Source organism: Thermobia domestica, chromosome 18 (genome assembly GCF_964235325.1).
Source record: "Thermobia domestica chromosome 18, izTheDome1.hap1.1, whole genome shotgun sequence".
NCBI classification, from domain to species: Eukaryota; Metazoa; Arthropoda; class Insecta; order Zygentoma; family Lepismatidae; genus Thermobia; species Thermobia domestica.
The window spans coordinates 3,706,541-3,725,759 of record NC_137471.1 but is presented as its reverse complement, the minus strand read 5'-3'; the positions used below and the strand labels follow the sequence as shown (position 1 = coordinate 3,725,759).

Genomic DNA, 19,219 nt, shown 5'->3' with positions numbered 1-19,219 from the left:
TCAGGAAGGAGGATCCTAACTATACGTCCAGTTTAGCTTTTTGAAAGAAATTGCTGAAGAAAGTGGCAGAACACACTGAAATAGTCTAATTAAATCACCTAATTTGAAACAAGGTAATACCGTTATTTTAAAATTCTGAATCCTATAGCATCTTCAGCAAACATTAGCCCAAAAACTATTTGAAATCACGAACTACAAATTGAAGTATATACAACGTTCCAACTAATTTTGATAGGAACGTTGAATTATCTCTAACAATCTCTATGTAAACTTGACTTATTTAATATAAACTTAATTAAGCCTAGTAATTTGATACAAAAATTAGATACAGCAACTAAATTGTATCTTACCTTTTAATTTATTTAACAAAAATGATTTTCCACTCCCCCATTTCGCATATAATCCAACAGTAATTGGCATCGTTAACGATGGCTCACTAAGAACATCAGCCAAAGCGCTGCTGTACAGATCATAACCTAAGAGATTTTCGGTATCCTCGTTCGTATTAAGTCGACCTAAAAGTTTGAACAAACATAATAAATAACACACTCAAGACAACACTAGAAAATTCTCTATATGATGAAGTAATCTCAGTGCGAGCATATGAAAAAAAATAAAATATAGGATACTTTTGTGGTTGTCTTGACTATTACATGATTTCTGATAACATTAGTATTATTACTAATAAAAACTGTGCTTTTCGATTAAACTGTGGCAGCACATCATCTCAATACTTCTGTCGGTTAGATTGGAATTTATCACCCCTTTGAGCACTGAGGATACATGAGACGTGGATCTATAGCTTAACGTGGAATCCGAACTACGTGAGCTTCCACCGAAAATCGAACCAGGGTTTATTGCCCAGACAGGGTGTCTACTAAAATTCCACAATGAAATTTCGTGACTTTTTCGTGACCTTTTCTTTACCAAATCATAAAATTTCCTAACATTTTCAAGAGCGAATTTGGGTGCGAATTAGGCCGGATTTTCATCCATGCGATACAAACGTACTTTGCTTGCGATTTGGTAGCGTCTAATGCCGACCATAGACATTTTTGGTGGTGAATTGTGATGTTTTATAGAACAAAATTTTCCAATCTGTACTTACATTTGCACAGTTAAAAAAATCGTGACCCAAAAACTAAATTTCGTGACTTTTTCGTGACTTTCATGACCGTTTTCTGATTTCGTGACTTTTTCGTGACATTCGTGACTTTCGTGACCGATAGACACCCTGCCAGAAGGTAGGTATGCTAACCACATAGCCACGATGGAGTACTAAAGTTTCACAGTAGCTTAAGGAAACTGTGTTTCAGAGAAAAGCAATCGCTCTCTACGTCCTGGTCGATATGCAAATTCGTTGAAGTGCGAATTCTATGGATTTGTTCTTGCTTACAATTTTTAAAGTAACGAAAAACATGGGAGAAAATTAAAATTTTCATTTCAGAGAGATCTAGTACTTAGGCAGCACACATGAAACAAAGAGGATGAGGTCTTTGAGACACTATTTATAAATACGTTATATAACAAACCAATTCGTCTTGTCTTACTTTCTATGTACTTTATAGCAGCGAAGCTGACTTTTAATTTTTTTTTTATTACTTTATATAGAAACAGCCGATAATTTTACCATCGCTAGACTAACAGTCAATACCGAGATATGTTGCAAACAGTTTATAAAGCAACACGGAAACTGAATTCCAGAACGATGGAAATAAATTCTATGTTGCAATTGCAACGCAAGTGCTTGTTGTAATACTTCTCAAAGAATCAGAGAAAACTTTTATTCCTTCTGTTCATCACAACTCTTTTCCAAGTGTAGTTCTCTATATAAAACAAAATTCAACTCCCTAGTGCTATGGCCCATGAAGCACTATAGGCGGCCAGAAAGAGAACATTTATTTAGACGAAGAGTGGTCTGAGGCATCGATTAATAACGTCATTATAAACATCATTCCGCAAATAATGCACTTAAAAAAAAGTATTTCTTTACAAACTTTCAGCGTAATCTTCCTGCTTTTCAATAACCAAGTCCCAACGTCCAGGAATCTTCAATATTCCATCTAAAACAGCATTCTTTTTCATGTGTCGAATTGGTCGGGTAACAGTGGCAGAAAGCTCTTCTAGAGATGAACAATGACGTCTACGCATAATTTGCTTCAATTCTGGAAACAAGTCGAAGTCTGGTGGACTCTCATCCAGAATGTAGGAAGCATGAGATAACACTTCCCAGTCGTAGTCGCGTAGTTTTTTCACTTACGACATTTCCGGTACGGGCAAGTGTTGTTGTGGAGTAGCCCAGCTCGAGCAACTGAGGTTGAGTTTACGTATTTTTCTTGCAGTTTTCGTAAGAAGTCACGATAATAAGCTGCTGTAACACTTCTTCAACTCTGACTGTTGTAACGATTTCTTGATGCTTGAAGAAATTTTGTTGGTGGGGAAGATGCAGTTCACCATTCGTTTCAACTATGATTCAGTCTCACGGTCCACTATTAACTCGTCCTAAACTTCACGTAAAGCGTGAATTTTCGTCAGGTTTTCGCTACGTAAAGTTTCAATCCTACTTTACAAACTCTGACCTCGAACAGACACAGCACCCGAAACATCTGCAGCTTCCATTCACAACACTTGTTACAGCTAAGATGTGTACACTACAAAGCATACAACAACACGTCCTGCTACCTTACGAACTGTAGTTCAAGGTTTATTGCGATTAAATCATCTATTACACAATGTTTCCCGCTTGTGCATTAAGTATGAAGTGACTCTCGTATTTGGGTTTTCACGACTGGAGACTGCTATCTCTGTCTTCAAGCATCTTTCAGCTACCTCATTATGCTGGATCAATACCTATCGAATATCGAACTCGAGACAACAAACAGTAAAGGCATGCATTTCCATATTCGATTACATGAAAACATTACTTGAAATTGCATTTCTTACGTTGATCTCCAACTCTTACCTACTTTCATTATTACCTAGAGAGTACTATAGCGAACGAAACTTGACGCGAAATGCATTTCGTCTGTATCTGTCAGTATTATCTTCTGCAAAACCATTAGTAACTTGTATTTTACTTTTTCACATGCTTACACTGAAAACATTGCTTCTAACCATATATATTTTCTATAGCTTCAAATCTATAAATAAACTAATTAGCCATGATTTTCTAAGTCTTTAGGCTCTAACGCCTTAACATCAACATACAAATTTTCAACTCCACCAGGCCTGAAAAAATTACACTACTTTCCTAATCAATGCATCTAACCTATTCCTAGATATGCTGTTCTATTTGAAAATATTACCCACCTTTCCAATAAGAATACTTTATTAAGAGAAAGTTTAACATTAAGAAAAATCAATTCTTTGAATGAAAAGATTGGACTCAAGGTACGAGTTTTTAAGAATAGGTGGGTTACTTCGAAAGAGTTGTATTTAATACACGGTAATAGAGGTGAAAAGAAACTATACTTCTGAAAATCACTACCTGCCAGCTAGAATCAGATTGTGAGAAACTTCGATCATTCATAGAGCTTAGTATTACACAAATTTGTAAAGTGTACCATTGTCGATTTTAATAAATTATAGGTCTATTGGTCTGTTTGGTCTGATTTGATTTTAGCGTCCCTTTCAGCGGCGAGGCTATATGAAAGCGTGCACCTACAACTTAGCGTAGGGTCCGACCGACCCACTTGAATTCCTAGCGGGAATCGAACTCGAGTCTCCCACGCTAAAAACATATACACTACCACATAGCCACGAGGGAGTTCCCTATTGGTCCGTCTAAAGTTCTTTCTTTCTGTCTTTTGCTTTTTTCTGTGGGGGTCCCTCCTAGAATAGACTGCCCATTACTGATTAAAAATATGGGGAAACAACTGAGATTTTTTTTTTTTTTTTTTTTTTTTTTTTTTTTTTTTTTTTTTTTTTACAAATTTTTGTAGAGGCGTTTCGGATGAGTATTTAGTAGCTATAATTTACTACTTCCGTGAGATGCAACACTTATTTTAATTTAGATTCGTTTATAATAATTAATTAATGAACAAGTTTAATTTGAAGAACTGAAGTTACTTAAGATAGTTACGTATACAACAGAATCTCTCTTAAAAGAAAGGTGGGTAACACTTTGTAAAATTCTCATATGACTATAAGTAATTATCATTGTCCCCAAGGAGAGAGAGATTATTCTTGGAACCCACGCATAAACCTTACTTTTAAATGGATAACTGATATAGTGATGGTATTAAGTTCACAATGAAAAATGTGCGACTTTACCAGTAATCGAATCCAAGCTTCTGATTTACCGTGCCGGTACACTAATCACTACGCTACGAGTCAGCTCCCTACGCTGTCGTTTTTTTACTCATGATATCGAGGTTTCGATATTCATCATTTTCGACCAGAATTCAATGGTCGACCAAACTGTGACGCGTGAGAAACTTCGACAGCAAATGGATAAATAGACTGTAAATAACGATTATCTTACTAGCAATTAACTCTTTTGACATTAAACAAATTCAACGGTCTGCCAGTATCTGTGACAGGCGAGAATCATCGACAGAAAAGGGAAGAATGGATTGTAGATAACGAATTTCAATAGGATTCGTTTTCCCACTATTAAAAATTTCAATCACTATGTGTTGTTTTTGCGTTTCACAAGCTACTCACATAGAATGAATGAGCAAAAGTCCACCAACCTAACAATTTTATAGTGAGTAGATGCAGCTAACAAATAACAATATATGATGCTACTAGTACTGTTTCACTCTCAGGTTACGTACACATGGTGCATTTTTCAGCAGACCGACTAGTTTTACATGTGTACCCTGCCATTTATCTGATTTTTTTTTATTAATTATATGTCTGATCTAAAATACAACTAATTTTCTGTACAACTGTATCTAAAATACAACTATATATATGACCGTATACATACACACACACACACACACACACACACACACACACATATGTGTGTGTGTGTGTGTGTGTGTATGTATACGGTCGTAGAATTCCAAACTCTCCTCCCTAGGGGTGATACTTGTTAGTCATATATACAAATCAAAGTTAACATACAAGTCAAATTTTACAACCAACCAACCATACACTGCATACAAAACCAAATGTCCTCAATCTACTTTTAGTAAGAAAAACTTACGTGCCCCGAATACTTGACCCAAAATAGTTTTCTGATGGCTAATATCAATATTATAAGGCGTTTCCCCGGATTTATTTGGTCGATATAACAACTGACTATTTTTTGGATTTCTCAGTAACACTTCTACAATGGCCTGGAAGAAAAACATTGCATAGAAAAACAAAGCAAAGCTTAAAATTAAATTTTACTTGCGTAATTAAGTTCAGTAACAGTTTACTGTAATGAAATATTAAGAGAAAAATGTAAATACTACTTTCACACTAACATTTTTATCTCATTTTCAGAAATCGAACTGTGTTCTATTTTGCAACATAATTTACTGATCCTAAGGAGAAACCAAACAACATTAAATGGAACACTAAAATAAAGGTAACAAAGCACTAACCTTAATACGTGGAAGAATACATATCAATTAATCAGGAAAAAATCTACTCACCAAAGCACTCATATTCAATACATATTTTTCAACGACCAAATACGAGTTCCTTCAATAACAGATCCACGCTGCTTATAGAACTATTGAGGTATTGGGACATGCTCTGATTCGAACTTCAGACCATCGTCGGCACATGTTTATGTCGGTGCATCAGGAAGACAAGCAGAGGGGAATAACCGCCTATTTACAGGAACCTGTTGGAAGTCGCTCAATAATGTATTTTAAAAAGCAATAAAAAGCAGAAACGTTTCCTTCTTTGCAACTACCGTTTAGCCAGTTTTTCTTACAAATCAACTTCTCCGTTAACTTTAGCTTCCTCTGCCTCACCATCTCCCTGACATCAATGACCAGGAACAACGAAGAAGCCAGTGACCAGACCACGTCACACAGCAATTGGCCATCATATAAAACCACGGTCAATTGTCGCAAATTACGTCCTGGTCTATGTCTGTCCGTTCCTAGCTATCATAGAACAGGTTCTGGTTCTCTTTATTTGAAGCCAGAATCATCTTGGAAAAGCTAGTGCTTATAGTCTCTTGTGGAAGATTTAAATCTGATTGATCCTAGCACAGTCATCTACAGACAAACCCAAGGCACGTACATTAAAATGTCAGGTGCCTAAATATCCATCTGACCCACTCTTCCTGTTGTCAATCTATCGCTTTACGTTTCTGGTCAATCTATCTCTATTCTCTCTAAGGTTTTGATCGATCCATATCTCTATTTATTCTACAGTACTACCCCTCAAATCCGAACTAATTGGGGCTGAAGCCTGTTCGGATTTCGGGGGGTTCGGATTACCCGTGAAATAATATTACGACTTATTTCGTCACTGAATTGGCGGTAAAACAACGAGTGAGGTTAGACAGTTTGGTCCAGTGGTCGAAAGGGCAGTGACCTTGACTGGCGGGTGTACACTCATGTCCAAAATGATTGTCGCATATCTATATCTGTCTTCTTGTAAGAATATAAGTAGATAACGATTTAAAATAAGCATTAAGCCTAAAAATGTTAAAACCTTAAAAAAAACTAAATTTGTGTGATTATTATTATTATTATTATTATTATTTTATTTATTTATTTTTTTTTTTATTTCCAAGCTGTAGTTATTTTTTTTCTCTTGAGAACGTGTTCGGATTTGACGGGTTTTCGGATTTCCGGGGTTCGGATTTGAGAGGTTGTACTGTATCTAGGTTTCTGCATAAAGTTAGTTGTCTTTCATTTCAACACGATATTACGTATAGATATCACGAACTCACGTTAAACGCTGATTTCGCATTTACTTTATTTACTTTACTGAACTGATTCCTAATTAGCAATTACTCGCTAAGCTGAATACCACCAGCGCGTTCGTTCACAGAACTACATACTCTGATCAGTTTCCACGATTGTAGGAAAAGTATTATTTATTGTTCTTGAATTACTATCTTTAAATTTTTGTCCGACAAAAGATCCCTATGAATTATATATCCGTACAATGCTACGTCGTTAATTACACTTTACTTGATATAAAGAAAAGTACAAATATCTCACTAAATCGTGTGTGTTTAGTTTTTAAACCTGTATTATATTATCCGTCTTACTTAAAATTCCTTATAAGTTTAACGGAATCCTGTAATTTATATAACTGTACCCAGCACCAGTTCTTCATATAAAGTAAAGAGATATTAACAAGATAGCATTGCAAATATACAATTCACAGGCAACTCTTACTGTACAAAGAAATTTAAAGGCTGTAATTCAAGATCCATTACCACTATTTCTACAATGGAAAAAAATGATCAGAATATACAGTTCCATAGACCCTGCGATGTCTTAAGATTTCAATTGAGTTTAGCGTCCCGTTCAGCAGCGAACTATATGAGAAATGGACTTATAGCGTAACGTGGGATCAAAATTACATGTGCTTCTGCCGGGAATCGAATATGGGTCTCCTGGGCCAAAGGTATGTACAATATCCACATAGCCAGAAGGGAGCTTGCGTGATGTCTTAAGGAACGTGCAATGAGGATAGCAACAATTAGTCGTTGAAACGTATGCGTCGCATTGTTATATGAGTCCTTTGGTAAGTAGATTTTATCCTGCTTAAAGTAATAACTTCTTTCTTCGAGTCCTCTAGATAGACTGGTTTTGGACCTAATACCCAATCACTTCTGCGGCTCTTTCGACAGGCGTATTTAACTTTTTTTCTCTCTTTCTTTTAAAGGACAAAGTTGTCTCCAATAGGAAAACTCACCTTCCGAATTGAAGTTCATGTGCTTCGTATTTAATCTTTAGCTCTCTCCTGCCTGTTAGAATTATCAGAAACAATTCATTTTCAGATTTCGCAATAATCGCATCCATTACACTTGTAGTAGTCATAGACAGTACTTTGAGCCACACCAGAATCCCCTGACATTCTGACCTGGAATCCCGGATCACTCACGCAACGCAAAAAAACGAATCTTTTCCTCATTACGTAGTGCACCACCCCGAATTTCGGTTGATTCTCCTAAAAAATATGCTAACCACTCTACATTTTCTTTCATGAACCTATAATATTTTTTTGTAATCTCCATTTGCAACATTTCTATGCAGTTTACAAGTTTTTCTACGTACTGTATTATATTTCGCACGGAGTCACCTATTTAGCTTGCTCCACAAATTTGGAGAAGTTACTAGCATCACAGAGGAGTCTTTGATTTTTATTGATACCAAACACGGAGTAGTTACTCGCCTCGAGAATAGAGGTGTGGTTACTTCAAAAGGGCGGGGCTTCTCCGAGGTCAGCAGAGCCGAGTAGTGCTCAGTTCTCTTTTTATTGATACCAATGCGAGTAACTACTACAAAATTGGGCGTAATGAGTAACTTCTCCGTTTTATTGATATCACCCAATAATACTACAAACACGGTATTAAAAATGGTGGAAAATGAAATGAACAATGAGACTCTGCTCCAGCTCACATGATTTCCCTCTTAAATATCGTGCACGGATCACTTCGTATCGTGGACAAATATGGCGGCTGGCGGGGAGAAAACAAATTTGTTTTCACCTTATCTCACCTGATGTCGCTTAAATCGAAATCTTACGAATTTTCTTTCAGAAATACAGCGTGCCCTAAACAAGACAGATCTCATATGATCGTTCAGAACATACGAAATGACATGCGATCTGATGCCACACACGTTCAGATTTTAAAGGATTATCCTATAGTGTACGGCAGGCCTTACTAGTAATTTGAACGTCGTCGAACGCTGAATCCGTTGTATGTGAATCATAGTGTGAATTTGCGGTACCGGGATAACGTCTACTGTGCAATTAACTTCAAGCGTCACCGTATCAAAAGGTTATGGCTGGTTGGTTGTTCAGCAGAATTGCCACTCGCCTTGGTTGTGACGTGTAAGTGGTCCATCGGTGGTGTATATGATGGAAGGAAGAAAATTATTACAACAGATGTGTTCCTTTGCAACGCAATGAGGACCGCTTGGACGTAAGGATGGTTCAGGTCGCTCTATCTAACAAGACAGATAGTGCAATCAGAGTCACCATGCTTCCCCATTTGAACACACGAATATTAAACAATCGGTTGTTGGACGCAGGTTTACGTTCCCGCGTTCTTTTAGAACAATTATCCCTGACGTCTGCCCATTGTGAAGTAAGTTCTCGATACTAGTGATGATTTCAGATTTTTTTTTCCTGGGGGTTATTTTAGTACACAGCATCTTTTAAGAGTACTATGAAAATATGGTAATTCACGTTGAGCACAATCGGAGATATGCCCCGGGAGGAAATTTCGTAGCTCGGACTATCATTCCTCCCGGATCACTATCTGAAATCATCAATGTTCAGTACTATCGAGAAAGACTGCAGTGGCGAGGTAGTGGAATAGAAGGTAGTAGTTTTCAGCTATGGAAGTGGTTTATTTTCTTTAGATCTTTACTCTCTCTATAAAGCAGTACGATGATTTTTGAACAAGAATGTGTATGAATTTCATCAAGAATGTGTAAGATATTTTCGCTAATCTTAAGTAGATTATATTTATGAAATATTTACAACTTTCCTGTGAAGCATTTCCTCCTCTAGAAAACATTCTGACAGAGACTAACCTTCACGATCACGTGAGCAGGATCTCTTTAGGAAAAAAAAAAAAAAAAAAAGACTGTTTTCAACTCCAGATAATGGGCCATCGTACAATTAGAAAGAATGAGGGGACTCCTGCTTCGAACTTACCACCTACATGAGCGGCCATGACTACATTTCTTCCTGGATTCCGGAAATGTGAAAAAAATCTTAATTACCACAGATTTACAACAGAAAAAATTTAGTCAAAATTTCAAGACAGCCAAAACTATCTGACTGCGTGAAAGGTGTTATGTCCTAATTAGGTTTTTTTTTTATATATTTGGTCTAGGAATTAATTCGTGCGGGTGGACAAGAGATGGCGCAACGAACGGAGCGTCCCACAGTTCCGTGTATCCACACATGTGTTGCAAACCCCTGTCATCGCGTATCGTTCGTAGTATAGGGCAGTGGATTAAAGCGTCAACAACACCAGTTTGTAGTTAAGTGAACATGGCGCAATTTGTGCATGATAAAGTGTTTTTGCGGGGTGTTCTGCTGCATTACTTTAACATGCAGAAAAGTGCGACTGAAAGTCATCGTATTTTGGTGGAAGTGTATGGTGACCATGCTCTAGCTGAGCGAACGTGTCAGAAGTGGTTTGCACGGTTTAGAAGTGGTGATTTCGGCTTGGCAGACCAAGAGCGAGCTGGACAGCCAAAAAAATTTCAAGACGAAGAATTGACAGCATTGCTCGAGCAGGATTCGTGTCAAACACAGGAACAACTTGCAGCAGCATTAGGCGTTGATCAAACAACAGTCTCCAAACGCTTGAAAGCCATGGGAATGATTCAAAAGATGTCACATTGGGTTCCACATGAATTGAAAGACAGAGACGTTGAAAGATGAAAAACCATTTGCGAATTCCTGCTTCAACGACAGAGCAGAAAGGGGTTTCTGCATCGAATTATTACGGGTGATGAGAAGTGGATCCATTACGAGAACCCTAAACGAAAAAAGGCCTGGGTGAAACCAGGTGAACCAGGTCCATCACAACCAAAACGAGATATTCACTGTGCAAAGGTTATGCTGTGCATATGGTGGGATATGAAAGGTGTGGTGTACTATGAGCTGCTGCAACCGGGTGAAACTATGAATGGAGAACGTTATCGACGACAATTAATGCGTTTGAAGCAAGCTCTGGCCAGAACACGACCAGAATGGGAGAACAGACATGATAAACTTATTGTTCAACATGATAACGCTCGCCCACATGTCGCAAAACCGGTCAAAACCTATTTAGAAAATGTCGGATGGGAAGTTTTACCCCACCCGCCGTATTCACCAGACGTTGCTCCTTCGGACTACTACTTGTTCGATTGCATGAACAACGATTTGATTGGACAGCGGTTTACTTCTTCAGAAGATATCGAAACATGGGTCTCTGACTGGATCGCTTCCAAGGATGAGGACTTCTTTCGCCACGGAATCCGTACATTGCCTGACAGATGGGCGAAAGTGGTGGCTAGCGATGGACAATATTTTTCTTAAGGTATTTATGTATTTTGTGTTTGTACTACAGCTTCAATGTGTGCGTACCAACCGCACGAATTAATTCCTAGACCAAATAGAGAGTCCAGTTTCACTCCTAAACCTTATTTATGCAGCAGTGAAACTTCGGGATATGTGAAACAAAATAATTTTTCAATCCCATTTTTATCATTTCCCCCCCCAATCCCATTCGATTTTGGTTTCAACACGTTTTACCCAGCAAATATATATATATATATATATATATATATATATATATATATATATATATAAGAGGCGTTAATACGCACAAATTCTGGAATCAGGAAACATAGATGTAAATGCTGAAAAATACAAATGTGTGTTCTCTACATCCTTTAGTTAATGACTATCTGAGTTTAATACAAGCTTTGTGCAATATGTTCTTTCTCCTAAAATTATCGTAAAAATAGTAAAGGCATACCTTTGACCTCGCCCTCATTGCTATGTGTAGTGCAGTGTCACCTTTTTTGTCAACGGCAGTAACTTTAGCTTTTTTGTCTAAAAGCATTTGAGTTATCTCTACGTTTCTTGTTCTCACAGCCCTTAACAACGCTGTGTCACCGTCCTGGAAAATAAATAATAACAAATGAACAAACAATATTTCTTTCCGTACTTAAAGGCATAAATAGAAATGTCTCTGGGGATCTACTTAGATGTCTCCATCTTACTGTCTATAAAAATAATGTATTTACAGATTACATATAAAATATGATATTTACTTTTGTCGATGTCCGTACAAGAGTCGCCGACATGAACCTATTATGAAGTTTCGTGCCATAATTTTCATCATTAATCTGTTTCTCCCTTTACTTTTGCACACAATTCGATTACTCCTTATGAGGTACAATTTTTCTGATTGTATTCATCTTGGCTGTTTTAAATACAATTGTTTTTTATACAGAAAGATACTACAAAATGTTAAAAGAACTTACGCAACCTTATGGGAAATCTCACAAATTGTTGTTGTTTTGTTATAGATGCTGAATAAATGAGTAGCATAAATGAGTAGGTTATACGTTACAACGGTGTATATTCATTGTGACAAAGAGTATATGTGCACCAGCAATTATGCTATGATCCAGAGAGCCTACACAGAAAAGTACGGAACAGATGCTTCAAACAAATTATCCATCAGGCGGCTATACGACAAGTTTCAAGAGGCAAGTACTGTATTGGTTACACCGAGAAGCGGTGACAACAGAAGAATAGATGATCGATGTGCAATCTGAGGGAGGGAGGGAGGGAGGGAGGGAAGTAAGTAAGTAAGTAAGTAAGTAAGTAAGTAAGTAAGTAAGCAAGCAAGCAAGCAAGCAAGCAAGCAAGCAAGCAAGCAAGCAAGCAAGCAAGTAAGTAAGTAAGTAAGTAAGTAAGTAAGTAAGTAAGTAAGTAAGTAAGTAAGTAAGTAAGTAAGTAAGTAAGTAAGTAAGTAAGTAAGTAAGTAAGTAAGTAAGTAAGTAAGTAAGTAAGTAAGTAAGTAAGTAAGTAAGTAAGTAAGTAAGTAAGTAAGTAAGTAAGTAAGTAAGTAAGTAAGTAAGTAAGTAAGTAAGTAAGTAAGTAAGTAAGTAAGTAAGTAAGTAAGTAAGTAAGTAAGTAAGTAAGTAAGTAAGTAAGTAAGTAAGTAAGTAAGTAAGTAAGTAAGTAAGTAAGTAAGTAAGTAAGTAAGTAAGTAAGTAAGTAAGTAAGTAAGTAAGTAAGTAAGTAAGTAAGTAAGTAAGTAAGTAAGTAAGTAAGTAAGTAAGTAAACACGATGACATTCGACCCAGTCCGGGTTGTCCATTAGCACTGTCATTGGCCGTAAAGTTGTACCCCTATAATGTTAGAGTGGTTCAGCAACTTCTGCCTGAAGGCGTGGATGCGCAAAAAAGCTATTGTCGTTTGTTCGTTGAATTTGTAACTCCGGAAGAGAAGGAATTCGATGATTAGTACTAGACTACTGAGCATTTGGTCCACGCCCAAAATTCTCAGGTATGAGCTAGTGACAACTCACTTGTGTTGAAGGACTTCCTTCAGGATTCACCGAAAATTGGCGTTTGGGTTTTCAAGATGGTTCGTCGTGTGGATAACAAAACAGCAGTCACTTTTATCATTTTGTGGGAAATGTACAACATAAGAAGAAATGTTATCCCATAAGGTTGCATAATTTTCAAATACCCTGCATAAAAACATTACGTGATAAAAATTGCCAACAAAGAAAAATGAAATGAAATCTTTGAGTTTTACGTCCCACGGTTATGCCGGTTAGACTAAAGGAGACGGTGAGGATGAGTAATGAGTGGAATGGTGGAATGAAGAAAGTGGGAGGAAACGGGATAACCCCGAGAAAACCCACGCACACGGTGTTTGTCCACCACAAAGTTCACTTGGCGGGGGCTGGGATCAAACCCGGGACCCCAAGCACCAGAGGTGAACGCTCTACCACTGAGCCACCGTGGCCTCTGCCAACAAAGATGTATTCAAAATTTCCATACGATGATGTAAGATAATCATCTGAAATCTCACTCGAAATACTTATCTTTACTGTAAAACAAGTACTCTTGCAGCAATTTCCTGACTTTCGACTTGAAATTTTTACTCATTTTTTTTGTAATGATTTGACATATTCTTGTACAGTTTTAGTTCTACGAATAAAATTTAGGTAACTATTATTAAATTTAGGTAACTATAATCTTGATAAGTGTAAATGTATAGATGTTGTAGTACTGTGTGACTGAAAAACATAATTTCTAACTATTGTGATTATATAATTTGAAACTGTTACACAAAGAAAACAGTGATGCCTTCAAGCTTATACAACTCTTAAGTCAGGGCTCTGTTGGCTACTCATAGACTTATTATTCTTTAATAGTAATCACAATTACAAGAGGTTCTGCATGAGAAGTAGCATGCAAGTATTGACATCTCTATTGTTTACTCTCCCATTAATTTTGTTCTTATTTTGAACTCCATAGTAAAGTAAATGCTAACATTCAAATCTATATTTCATCGCATACCTTTGTTGCTATTTCCAGATCTGGATTAGCAGTCAACAGTGCTTTTACGATCCCCGCATTTCCCTTCTCAACTGCCCAATATATTGCAGTTTTTCTGTCCTAAAATAGAGAAAATAAATTAATTTAAGGTGTATTTACTTATACAATACAAATCAAATTTGAATAAGTCACTTAACTGTCTACGTTGAGTAGGAAGTTCGTTTACTTTAGACCAAAATATAACCACAGTGTTTTTAATTTTTCTTCTATCTCAACCAGCATAAACATGACCCTTATTTATGAAAGATTTCTGATCAACCAACTAAATATCACTTTCCATACTAACACTCTCCCCCTTTCCTCCAAATGAGACTTCTTCATGAGCCATAAAAGACTTGAAGATCGACAAACGATATCTCTATATGATGGATTCACCCATTAGTAAGTTAGTTTAATTTAAGCATCTGTTTACTTATCGTACAAAGAAAAAGAAATCAGTAATACAATACCTTCCCCACAATGTTGACGTCAGCATATTTTTTTAATAATGCTTCAACAACTCCTCTGTGACATCCCTTCACCGCATGAATCAGATTTGTATCTCCTCCACGATCCTGTAACGTAAGGCAAGAAGCATGATATTATATTATTAATAATAACAATTTCTGGAACATTATTTCTCAGACAGACATTTCTCAAAATGCCATTGCTTCAAGTTCAATTGTGTTATTGATGAAATTGCATAAGCTCGTAAAAGTAAGAACTCTAAAGCGTAATACAATAAATTTTTTTAGCGGAATTATTAATAAATCCTTTCTTTCGATAAAATATCATATTTCATTTTCGATAGTATCTCTATTAACTCAGTTTTATTTGCCTGTACAAATACTGGGAAACAAAAAGTGATTCCGAGTTTACTAGTAGAGGTCCAACAAAAATGTCTGTGACAAACTCTTTCTGCTTTTGAAGAAATGTCCCCATATTTAGAAAGACAAAGACATATTACACTAATATCCCTATACTGAATATTAGGGATATTCAATATTATTTAATATATTCATATATATATTAGTCAATATTCAGTAATATTATTCAGTATATAGGGATATTGAATATCAGGGACTAAACTACCTGGCGTAACGGCTCAAATTGTGAGCCTGAGCCGCTCCACGCCATCTGTTAGCGATTGGTGGAACTACGTGCAACCTAGCGACGAACACGTGCTCAGAGCGTTGTGTCACCCAGTTTCTAACAGGCGTAACAGGAGCTTTCTAGACCTAGTAGCCGTTACGTCTTTTATTTACGTGACTTCCCTGCTTGCTTCACGACGCTGGGTGGACGCCGTAAACTGGGGAAACACCGGCCGGGAATAGAACCCGGGACCACGCGGACATGAATCCACTAGACTACGGTGTCCCCCTATATTGAATATTCTAACACAAATTATTTCAAGGCTTCTCCCATCGATGTGCATTATTATTCTGATATGTTGCTAAATTCCGTGTGTGAGACTGGACTTTCTAAAATTTAGAACAGTGATGGAAAATTTATAATCTACTGTGGACTGGAACGAAATGAGAACCACACTTCGGAGCCTTTTTCCACCTTCAATACAAAGGTAACTCGCTGAGGACCGTTTAGCCGCGTGAATTTTAAAATGCTTTTTATTTGTATTCTTTTGTACAGGGTGTCTCAAAAGTCCTCTGACAGGATAACTCTGTTATCATCAAAGTTACAAAAAAAGAATGTCAGAGGGAAAACTATCTCTAAATATGATGTTTTCAATCTGAAGTTTTTTTTTTTTTATTATTATTATTATTATTAATCTGATGAGCCGTTTGGGCTGTATTCTCTTTATGCGCCCAATGTTAAATGAAAATGCAACGTTGCCATTTACGTGGACCCACAACATAAGTGAATAAAGTTACTGTCTTTAACACTAACATGTCATGGTCAACTCCCCTTTTCAAACATGCCCCAATGCCCCATTTACTTTATGTTGTGGATCCAGGTAAACGGCAACGTTGCATTTTCATTTAACATTGAGCGCATAAAGAGTGTATTTGCTACACGGCTCGTTCGATAAAAAAAAAAATCCATTACTTTAGAATGAAAACATCATATTTGGAGGTGGTTTCCCCTCTTACATCTTGTTTTAAGTCTGATAATAACAGAGTTACCCTATGTCAGGGAACTTTTGAAACATCCTGTATTTTGCAAAAATAGTAACCTAAATAGGACCTTCTATTAATAAAGTTGTCACGACTACAAACAGGTTGTTCTGTGCGACACTTTATGACTTGCATTAGGTTAGAAACTATATACGAAAAATGTGTTAAGTTTTTAATAATTATTCCCTTCAAAACATGATTAACAATTAGTTTGTCCCAATAAAATACATGGCGATTCTTTATACGGTTTACAACTTCAATCAGTTATAATTCTTTATTAGAACCTCATACAGACTTGGTTTCTATGCCTGGCTCCGTGGTAGAGCGTTCGCCTCCGGTGCTTGGGGTCCCTGATTCGATTCCAGCTCGCGCCGTGTGGACTTTGTGGTGGACAAACACCGTGCTCGTGGGTTTTCTCGGGGTTCTCCCGTTTCCTCCCACTTTCTTCATTCCACCATTTCATTCATTTCTCATCATCACTGTCTCCTTTAGCCTAACAGGCATAACCGTGGGACGTAACACTAAAGCTTTCATTTCATTTTTTTGGTTTATATGCCATTATACTTCAACGCATCAAGTATGACTCACAAAGTGTGTAGATGCGGAGTTGACCACACGCGGCGCCACCGGTCAGTCGTTCAAAATGGAGACTTTCACTGGTGCGGAAAGAGCTAAGTACGTGTTTTGGTTTGAAGAAACTAAGTCAGCAACGAGTGTACAGTGTAAGTTTCGCACACAATACGGCAAGGAACCACCCAGCAGACCAACAGTGTACAAATGGCACCAGATATTTGTTGAAACAGGTTGTTCTGTGTGACACACAAAGGCTCCAGGGCCCTCACCCGTGACTGACGATGTGGTGGAAGGAGTTAGGGAGAGTTTTGTCCGCAGTCCTCGAAAATCTACACTACGTGCATCAAGAAACTGGTATCCCTCAGACTACTGTTTGGTGTGTATTGTGTAGACGTCTGTCCATGAAGCCATACAGATTGTCCATGGTTCAAGCACTAAGTGAAGCGTATAAACATACCCGACCTGAATTCTGTGTTACCATGTTGGATCGCATTAGTGGTGATGAGTCATTCTTGAACAATTTGGTATTCAGTGAGGAATCAACTTTTTTCACCTTTCCGGCCGAGTCAACACACAATTGTTGTATTTTGGGAACGGAAAATAAACCTGCGCCGTGGAGCTGGTTCATGACAGCCCCAAAGTGAACGTGTTTTGCGCTGCTTCCGGAGCAAAGGTGTATGGACCATTCTTCTTTGCTGAGAGCACCATCATCAGCATCGCCTATCTTCATATGCTTCAGAACTTCCTTGTTCCACAGTTAGATGAAGATGACCACGATGGCCGTTTATGGTGGCAACAAGATGGCGCCCCACCGTACTACCTGATAGTCGTAAGGGAATATCTTGATCAGTGTTTCCCAAATAAGTGGATAGGTCGTGGTGGACCAATTGCCTGGCCGTTACAGACTCCAGATTACACGCCACTTGACTTCTTTCTGTGGCGGTTTGTGAAAGATAAGGTGTACATCCCTCCTCTAGCTGATAATGTTAATGAACTGAAACATCGCATAACAACAGCCATTGCGGACGTTACCCCTCAAAATGCTGGCTACTGTTTGGCAGGAAATCGAATTTCGTTTGGATGTGTCGAGGATGACCGTAGGTGCGTACATTGAGCCATAATGGATTTTTCACAAAAAACTTGAAGTGTTTTACAGTATAATGACATATAAACCAAGTCTGTATGTGATTCCAATAAAGAATTATAACTGACTGAAGTTGTAAACCCTATAAAGAATCACCCTGTATTATTACAATAAAACAATGAACACAATTTAACTGAACTATATGTTTTAATACGTAATATATATAGTTGAGTTATATATTAGTGCAAATAAACTGAAATTCGCCTCTTAAAATAAACTGCAACTCAAAAACTATTTAAGTCTCAGTGATCAAATGTTAACACTTGTTCTTGCGCACTTAACAACTACTGTGTGAAAATTCGAGATAATTGTTGTGCTATTTCTAATAGAACTGTTAAGGTAAACTCTTGCCTAAAATAGTACTCTATAAACTTCTTTAAAGCTTCGGACATTCCTGTTCACTGCTCATATACAATAATATGTACTTTTCACAATACTCTTTATTTTACACTTCTACAATAACATATTCTCTGAATACCATCACATCTCTTGAGTAATTATATCTCTTTTCTCTCACCTAACTCTGTTTATCACTTTACAACATTATTCTGCAACAAGCTCCGAAATAACAACAACTAACGTGATATCTCTCTAAATTTCATAAACAACTAACTTGATATCTTCATAACTACATAGCAACCATTCTTAGTTCTTCTTCTCTCTCTCGCTTTTTCTAGTACAGTTCTAATACTAAAATACTTTCCACCCTAAAGTATTACTCAAGCCTCATTCCATACAGTAAGCGTTATACCCCTAACAATAATACGAATGTCTCTTTTGAGATACTTTAGGTTGCACATAGCCGATGTTCGAAATACCGATATGTTTGAAGACAGACAATAAATAAATAAATAAATAAAAACATATTTTAAATAATGATCAAAAACTTCGGCTATCAAACTCTTTTAAGTATGAACTATATATCTAAATAATAAAACATTAAGTCTAATTTTTTCTTTGAAATTTTTTATTTCAAAAATGACAATTTGCGGTTTTCAAACTTTTTTAAAAGGGTATTTGTAGTGTAGTAGGCTTAAGTGCGGTCAACGGACCAAATGCTGAACATTTAATTGTGTTTCACAGATTTTGTTTGAAATCAATATCTTCAAATCTTTGTAAAGTACAAAATAAATTTACGCACCTATACAAAATAGCCGCTC

General features: G+C 37.0%; 1 protein-coding gene across 1 annotated transcript in view; it reads right to left on the bottom strand.

The window, feature by feature from the left end:
• The window catches only part of Arms (Ankyrin repeat-rich membrane spanning), a gene marked incomplete in the record, with an annotated part of 380,241 nt that overhangs the window by 191,623 nt on the left and 169,399 nt on the right, over positions 1–19,219 (bottom strand). The window contains 5 exon segments of the mRNA XM_081746181.1: positions 351–515; positions 5,156–5,288; positions 11,624–11,767; positions 14,193–14,291; positions 14,681–14,785. Coding sequence (XP_081602307.1) covers positions 351–515; positions 5,156–5,288; positions 11,624–11,767; positions 14,193–14,291; positions 14,681–14,785 — 646 coding nt within the window.